Source organism: Hydra vulgaris, chromosome 15 (genome assembly GCF_038396675.1).
Source record: "Hydra vulgaris chromosome 15, alternate assembly HydraT2T_AEP".
Taxonomy (NCBI): domain Eukaryota; kingdom Metazoa; phylum Cnidaria; class Hydrozoa; order Anthoathecata; family Hydridae; genus Hydra; species Hydra vulgaris.
This window is the reverse complement of record NC_088934.1, coordinates 29,118,387-29,127,500: the sequence shown is the minus strand read 5'-3', so window position 1 is coordinate 29,127,500 and position 9,114 is coordinate 29,118,387. Positions and strand designations below refer to the sequence as shown.

At 27.9% G+C, this 9,114-nt stretch overlaps 1 protein-coding gene across 1 annotated transcript in view; it reads right to left on the bottom strand.

Moving 5' to 3' along the window:
• LOC100202090 (DNA replication complex GINS protein PSF2) overlaps positions 1–8,666 on the bottom strand; it is a 27,851-nt gene extending 19,185 nt beyond the window's left edge. The window contains exon 1 of the mRNA XM_065818790.1: positions 8,516–8,666. Coding sequence (XP_065674862.1) covers positions 8,516–8,623 — 108 coding nt within the window. The 5' untranslated portion in view covers positions 8,624–8,666. The remainder of the gene's footprint in view (positions 1–8,515) is intronic.
• Between the last annotated feature and the right edge of the window lie 448 nt (positions 8,667–9,114).

Here is a 9,114-nt window from a genome sequence, read left to right as displayed (position 1 = left end):
CAGGGTTAATTTATTTCAAAATAGATTAACCGGGGAGTTAGAATGTTTTAACCGGGAGTTAACTTTTTGGGGAGTTAATCTATTTCGCGTCACCGGCTCTATGTTTAAAAAAAAATACTAGTCTGAATAATGCGATTTTCTAGTTAATAAATAACATCAATACAAAAAAGTTCTTTCAAACTTAAGTTATAAATGCTATGTTTGGGTTTTCCCTTTGCCGTTAAATTTTATGTAGAAGAATTTCATTATTTTTTTCATAGAACAAACCATTCTTTCATGACCGAATGAAAATAACGCTATCAATGAATAAACGCTTTAAAAGCCCAACTTCTACTTATTTTGTTTTAAAAACAAAACTTATACTAGCGCTATAAATATAAGATATGTAAATTATAAAATTATACTGATATTTGTTAAAAACAAGTTCTGCTAATAACATCTTAAAACCGAAAACACTATTTTTTTTTTTGGCTTTGTATGAAATAGTAAAAACACATTAGGTTTAACGGTATATAAAATAAAATATTTTAATGGAATTAAAAAAAAAAAAAGTCAAAAAGCGGTAATCTTTGTTTAAATACAACTTTTGTTTCGTGAAAAGTTACAAAAATGCTTTAGGTAGGGCAAAAATTTTGTTTATAAAGGGGAAAACCCAATCTAATCGTGTAGTTGTAAGAACATTTAAATCCCTTTAAAAAAATCAACCATAAACAAGTGTCCACTCATTAAAAAAAATAACCATAAAACAAATGTTTAAAAGAAAAAAAAAAGTTTAAATAAATAGAAGATTTTAAAATAATTTTTTTTTAAAAACATTTAAATTTTGTTAATAATTTTTTTTATAACAATATTGTTTATTTAAAGATATTTTATTTCAAAGACTTACAACAATTTTTAATGCGGTTTTAAATTTAATTACAATGAGGTATTTACGTAACTAACGTAATTAACTTTTAACAATTATCTTTATTGCACTTTTCCGTTACGCAACAAAATCTTATAATAAGGCCTGTATCTATTATCTATACATCTATATATATATATATATATATATATATATATATATATATATATATATATATATATATATATATATATATATATATATATATATATATATATATATATATACATAATATATATTATATACATATATATATATATTGTTGTAAACCATAATATAATAGTAAAACCATAATAATAATATTATTGTAAACCATAATAAAAAAGTCTTTCGTGTATATTTTGGCTTTTATCAAATATAAGAAAAAGGCTATACAAGAACTACAAACATCTATCGTATATAAATAGCATAACTAATAACCGTATGTATAATAGATTATATATAAATAGCGTTATTAATAACTATAATATTCAGAAGACGGGAAGTGACGTCATTAATATTATATTGCATTATTACTTAAATTATAACAGTCTTCTCCACATTAGGAAAGTTTTAGGGCGTAGAGTATAGACTTAACCTCTGATATTATACTAGGAAAGAAAGTAGTCGTCGAGATACTTTGGCCTCTTCATAACGCGTCCTGTTCTTGAGGGTATGTTAGTAAGATTCTCGGGAGTAGTAACAATCTGCATAGGCTGACTAGGTACTGCTGTTGTAGGTGACTGATTACAAGGGATACTATCTATAATTGAATTCTCAACTAATTGGCTTGAAGTTACTTCGTTGGTTTCGCTTAGTTCTTCTTGGTTTCTGTTTATTGAATTGCTGGTATTGTTGATCATCTGTTCAATGTTCAAATCACCGGATTGTTGTTGGACTGATTCTGTTGGGGGATTTAGGTCTTCTAGTGGGGCGAGGTCTTTTGTTGAAACAGTATCAATTTTTCCATTTTGAAATTTTATTCGAGCGTAGTGGGGCGATATTGTTTCTAGCAGTTGAACTCTGTCAACGAGTGGATCTCCTTTCATTCGTACTCGACGTCTGTAAAGGATTGTGGAATCCTGTTCTGTTAAGAAGTTAGGTAAAACAGTGCCTATTATTGATGAGCGTTGAAAGTTCATCATCCTCTGATGGGGTGTTTCGTTAGTGACAGTACACAGAAGTCCTCTTATGGAGGACAAAGCCATTTGCAATACTATTTCCCATTTCTCTTTTCCTAGACTTAAGGTTTTTAGAGCTAGACTAATAGCTTTTAGTATTGTTCCATTTATTCGTTCACACTGACCATTGCCTTGGGGATGGTAAGGAGTGGTTCTAGTTTTAATTACTCCGTTTTTTTCTAGAAAAACTTTAATTTTTAAGCTTTCGAACTGAGTTCCACGATCTGTATGAATAGATGATGGTGCACCAAATAATGAAAAGAGGCTAAGAAGGTGTCGTATAACAGTTTCAGCTGATATGTCTTGACAGGGGAATGCAAATGGGTAGCGTGAGTACTCGTCAACCACCACGAGGATGTATTTGTTTGTTGTAGTGGATTGTAAAGGTCCAACAAAGTCCATCGATAAGCGTTCCCAAAGCCTTGTTGCCTGAATGAGACGACCTGTGGGGGGTTTATAAAAACGTGGTTTGAGTTCATTGCAAGTTGTACATTGGTTTGTTAATTGTTTGATTTCTCCGGTGGAGTATGGTAGATTTCTGGTTTTGCAGTAATGTATCATTCTTGTAATTCCGGGATGGCATAGCTGGGAATGGATACTGTAAAACGCTTTAGTGTTATTTACAATCGAGCAACATCTTGAAAGGGCATCTGCTACAATGTTTTGGTTCCCCGGCCTGTATGAGATTGTATAATTAATATCAGCTAATTCTAAACGCCATCGAGTTAATTTTTCTTTTTTTTTTTTGTTGCATTCTGTTTATTGAAAATAAGGGAAATGGATCTTTGGTCGGTTATTATATTAGTATATGGTACTGAGTTAATCAAATGCCTCCATCTTCTACAGCACTCCACTATGGCAGCCGCTTCTTTTTCAACTATCGCATGCTTCCTTTCGGCATTAGTTAATGTTCTTGAAAAGAAGGCAACTGGCCTGCCAAGTTGTAATAGTGTACCTCCGAGTGCTGAGACGGAGGCATCAGTTTCTATTGTTAATGAAACTTTTAAATTAGGGGAGGCTAGACAAGCTTCTACAAGTTTATTTTTGAGTATTTTTATTGCTTCTTTGGCATTTGGGGTTAAACCCTTTGTTGGAAAATTGTCTCTTGCTTGGGTAAGTGGGAGAGTTAATGCTGTGCAATTGTGTATCCACTTAGCGTAATAAGCAAATAAACCTATCATTCGGTTTAGCTCTTTTAACGATCTTGGCTCAGGCATATTTATCAGTGCTTCGTATCTTTTTGGGTCTGGCTTTATAGTTCCATTTTCAATAATGTGGCCTAAGAATTCGATATGAGTTTTTTTAAAGTTACTCTTTTCTTCGTTTATCTTAATGTTAGCGATTTTAGCTGCGTGTAGAAAGCGACTAAGATTTTTATCGTGCTCTTGGGCATCTTTTCCACCAATAATTATATCGTCGAGATAAGCGTATGTGTTTTCAAGTTTATTATCCTGAATGAATTCATCCATTACTCTTTGGAAGATTGGTACTGCGTTTGTACATCCAAAGGGTAAGCGTTTGAACTCATATAATTTGCCATTGGCTTCAAATGCGGTTAGTTTGTAATTTTCAGGTCGTATTCTCACTTGATGATACGCCGATTTGAGATCAATTGTGCTAAAAATTTTATGGACTGCTATTTTAAGTATTAAGTCATCGATTCGTGGTCTAGGATATGAATCGAGCGGAGTGTGTAAATTAATTGTATTCGAATAATCGATCACGAGGCGATTTTTATTTCCTGTTGATACTACAAAACATTGAGCTCGCCAAGGGCTGCGGCTTACTTGAATTATGTCTTTTTTTAGTAAGCGGTTTATTTCATCTGTTACGACGGAGATATTTTTGGGAATACGTCGTGAGGTTGTAGCTACAGGTTTTATTTTGTTAATATCGATTCCAGGAATTAAGGCGTATGTTGAACATTTCATACTTTTTGTTGCTAAACAGAATTTTAGAGGCTCTTTGTTTCCTTTAAAATTAATGGTAATTGAGGAATGACATGTTAACACGTCCATTCCTATAATTACTGGTGCTACCAAGTCGTCTACAACGAGAAATTGTACTTTTAGTTTTTCTCTAGCCAATAATAATGAACCATGGAAGATACCTTTAACTTTTAATGTCGAGTTGTCTGCCAGTGATACCTTTGAGGTAGATTGAGTATCGTATGAAAATTTCCATTGTCGAAGAAGTTTTGATGTAATAAAAGTTTTGTCGGACCCAGTATCTAACAGTGGATATGTTAGATTTTCGTTTATGGTGACGTTACTTAGTCTATCAGGTGAGTCAATTGCTGCTACGACCGTAGATATTATTGTGTTATCATCCTTTTCGTTATCTGCAATTTCGTTATATTCTTTAACAACTGCTGCTTTGGTATAAGTTTTGTTTTCTTTCTTAGAAAGACAGACAGTTGCCCAGTGGCCCTTTCTATGACAATGTGTACATGTAGAGTTTCATGCAGGGCATTTGATTTTTGAGTGTGGATCATTACCACACCAAAAACAGGGAGATTTGGTAAGATTACGACTTGCTGCAAAAGTTGGTAGTGTGGTAGTAGCTGTTATGGTTGTTGTCAAATTAAGGGCATCTTCGGTGGCCAATTCCATCGTAAGAGCTGTTTTATAAAGTGACTCTAGATTGTCATCTGTAGCTTCAAGCAGTCGTTGACGAATAGAAGTTGAGCGGATACCAGCTATAGAGGCATCACATATTAGAAGGTTACTATGTTGATCTGCTGTCAGAGGTTCTGTTGGACATTTTCTGGAAAATTGTTTTAAGTTACTCATAAAGCTTTCAATCGATTCCCCTTCTTTTTGTTTAAAAGAGCGAAGTTTATGGCGCATCATGATCGCTGTCGATCATTTTTGATACTTGTTATCAAGAATTTTGATTGCATCGTCGTATGATGTAACATCCTGAATTATCGTAAAAGCCTTCACTCCGCATAGAACGAATAAGACTTGAAGTTTACAATCCTCTGGGATTGTGGCTTTATCTAGGTAAATTGATAGCATTTTTTTCCAGTATATATAGTCTTCTTCGTTTGGTTCGGCGCACAGTACTTTTTTGAATATTTTTGCATCCATACTGATTTATATTTATATATAATAAAATTTACCTTATATTTGATAAAATTGTTGTAAACCATAATATAATAGTAAAACCATAATAATAATATTATTGTAAACCATAATAAAAAAGTCTTTCGTGTATATTTTGGCTTTTATCAAATATAAGAAAAAGGCTATACAAGAACTACAAACATCTATCGTATATAAATAGCGTAACTAATAACCGTATGTATAATAGATTATATATAAATAGCGTTACTAATAACTATAATATTCAGAAGACGGGAAGTGACGTCATTAATATTATATTGCATTATTACTTAAATTATAACATATATATATATATATATATATATATATATATATATATATATATATATATATATATATATGTATATATATATGTATATATATATAAATATATATATATATATATATATATATATATATATGTATATATATATATATATAAATATATATATATATATATATATATATATATATATATATATATATGTATATATATATGTATATATATATATATAATATATATATATATATATATATATATATATATATATATATATATATATATATGTATATATATATATGTATATATATATATATAAATATATATATATATATATATATATATATATATATATATATATATATATATATATATATATATATATATATATATATATATATATAGTGTGTGTGTATATATATTTTTTTCTCTCACAAAAGTATATTTTTTTCTTTAAAAAGTATAATTTTCATTGTAACTAAAATGAAAAATGCAGTCATTTTTAAAAATAAAAATAAACTAATTTCATAATAAACTGTATTGCTTTTTTAAAAGGCATAGTTGTTGCAACAGAAAAAAAATTTTTTTTAAAAAGAGCGCTGATTTAAATGTAAATGTTTTTGATTACACTCACCAAAATTTCTATAGTTCAACTTAGAATTTGTACATGTAAATGAATTCTTGAAGTATTTGCATTTTTCTTTTTTTTACAGAAATAATTAGGAATAAATAAATTTGCAAATAATATTTTAATAGAAAATAATTATTAATTTAATTCGTAAAAAACAAATTTCTATTGCCTCATCAAAAGTAAATCTTTATAATTTTTGTTTTAAATAATAATTGTTCTATTACTTAAGTTTTAAATGTTTACTAAGATTCAGTTTTTCATACTTTTTATAAGATTTTCCAAACAAACTTTTGAAATATTATGCCATGCTTGTTGGATGGAAGTTTTAAGTTCTTGTATCATATTATACTGTCGAGAATTTCCATATATAGTTCATGCCAAAATATTTCCCATAAATTTTCAATAGGGTTTAAGTCAGGTGAACAAATGGCCTATCCTAAACATGTATATGTTTTTTCTGGAATCATGTTTCCACCTATTGCTGTGTTACTTGCAGCATTATCATTTTTTTTCAAATCAAGCCAATAATACTTAAATTGATCAGGTCCATCTGAGCTAATCTTTTTTTCATTGGAAAAAACGTTATTTTTTTAATGAATATTTTTTTCCTATTCTGCGTCCCATGTCATGTGGCTCTTGGCAAACTCAAATCTTGCAACTTTTTTTTTAGTCAATGGTGGTTTTGTGAGAACTCTTTTTCTACTAGAACAGCCCTGATTTTGGTTATAATTTGTTGGACACGTCTTGTGGTCACAGGTAATTCCAGTTCAGTCCTTCTTTGTTTTGTTTTTCGTACTCTGGATAATGTCACACGCATAATGGAAGAATGTTGCCTTCTGGTTATTTTTTTATTTCTGCCCTTAGGGTGATTTTTGTTGTAAAATTTTTGTTAAGTTATTTTCTACTAATTTATAATTGCTCTGTTCTTTTAAGAACATTGAGCACTCTATTTTGTAGAATACGTTTCAAAAATGTTTAAATATATATATATATATATATATATATATATATATATATATATATATATATATATATATATATATTTATATATATTTACGTGGTTTAAAAAACATTAGAGCCATCAACAAATTTCTCAGATTTCTCAGTTTAAAGCATGTATGCTTAGGTTTTTAAAATAGATACAAGTTTTAAAAAAATGCTTTTTATGTTATGTTATTAGTTAAAGTACAAAGAAACTTAAAAAATAAACTAGTTTATTAAATATTTTTTAATTTTAAGTTTAAATGATTTTAATACTTTTTAAAAATACACATACATATGACTTGGTGGCTATATTGACATGTTTTATTCTTACTAGTAAAGTATTTATTATTGTGAGAAAGTATGTTCAAACCAAGCATCATAAAGACATTTTGTGTGTTCTATTTGTATTTTGAACAGATGATATATACATTCTGTAATACATAGTACAAGTAAAATTTTATTACTATTTTATTACCAATGTCACTGCTTCAGTTAGAGCAAAAGTTAGAGCTGAAGCCTTATTTATGAACTTTTACAGATAAAGTCTGTCAAAAAAGTTGTTTACTATTAGTAAGTAATTTACACCATCCTAAAAAATTTTATATAGCTGACTACCCTAAAATGCTTAGACTGCAGTTGAAAAGTTCGTCATAATAGCTTTTGCCTATTATGACCAACTATTTTGATCAACTATTTTGATTGGTTTAATGCAAGATAAACAAAAAAAGATCAGCTTTAAAGCAAATAACAGCAAAATAATATGGCTTTTTTACAATTGTGTAAATTGCTATTTTAACCATTCAAGTTTTGGGGCCAAGCCTCAAAACTTGAATGGTTAAAAGAAACCACAGGTCGAAGACTGCCAAGATTTTTTATGACACAACCTAACAGAAAATTATAAAATTATTAGATTTTTTTTATTTACTTTAAAAAAAAATTTTAAAAGAAAATAAAGCTGTATAATCTGTTCAAAACGAAGCTAAAAGAAAAGTTACTAAATACCAATGTTTCTAGCATAATCTAACTTTTGTTAACAGAAAATTTCAGTGTAATAAATCCTTTACAAATATACAAAACTAAACTTTTATAACTACTATTTTAAACTGATGATGAACTATAAAATTTTGAAACAAACTTTCGGTTGAAAAATCTTTTTTGTTTGGTCATACACACTGGCACAAGTGTGGGTAGATGCAAGTGCGCATGTGTTTGTGTATAAAGACATTTTATTATTAACTTAAATTAAACAAATACTTAAATTTAATTTAAGAGTTCACAAAAACTTTTCTTAAAAAATTATCTTCAAGACGATACTTAACAAGAATTAATTATAAAGGTGATTAATGATTAATTTAAATAAATATAACAATATAAGATTTGTTATCAACTTAAAGAATTTTAAAATGGCTTTTTTTAAAAAATTATATAATAAAAATATATTAAACATACTGTTAAAATATTAAATTTATTTTCTTTAAAGTTAGGAAGAACTGACACCATGGAATGTTCTGCAAGGAATTCAACTTCTGCCAAATTCATCGTTTTTTGCTCTCTCATTTTATTACAGATTGTACACTAAATACTTCTAAAGAGATAAATATATATCAACACAATCGATAATATATACTATTATCAAAAACACAAAAAAGTTATTTTGTAATAAACATATACAATCAAAGTACAATAAACCTGATATAAAAGGCTAGAAATATTTTATTCAAAAAAAAAAATGCAACCTTTTAACAATAAATTTGCAAACCTACTTCAAGAGAAACTTAATTGCATATATATATATATATATATATATATATATATATATATATATATATATAAAATAAACATAACTCCAAATATACAAGTTAAAGAAGTATTATAGTTATGTATAAACAAATGGTTTTCTATATAAATTGGATACATTGCATGTAATTTATACATAGTATAAATTATATAGGATTTATACAATATACTATATAAGTATTCAAAACAAACACTATTACAATATAATAAAATTAACAATTATATACTCATATAATAGAAAATATTATATA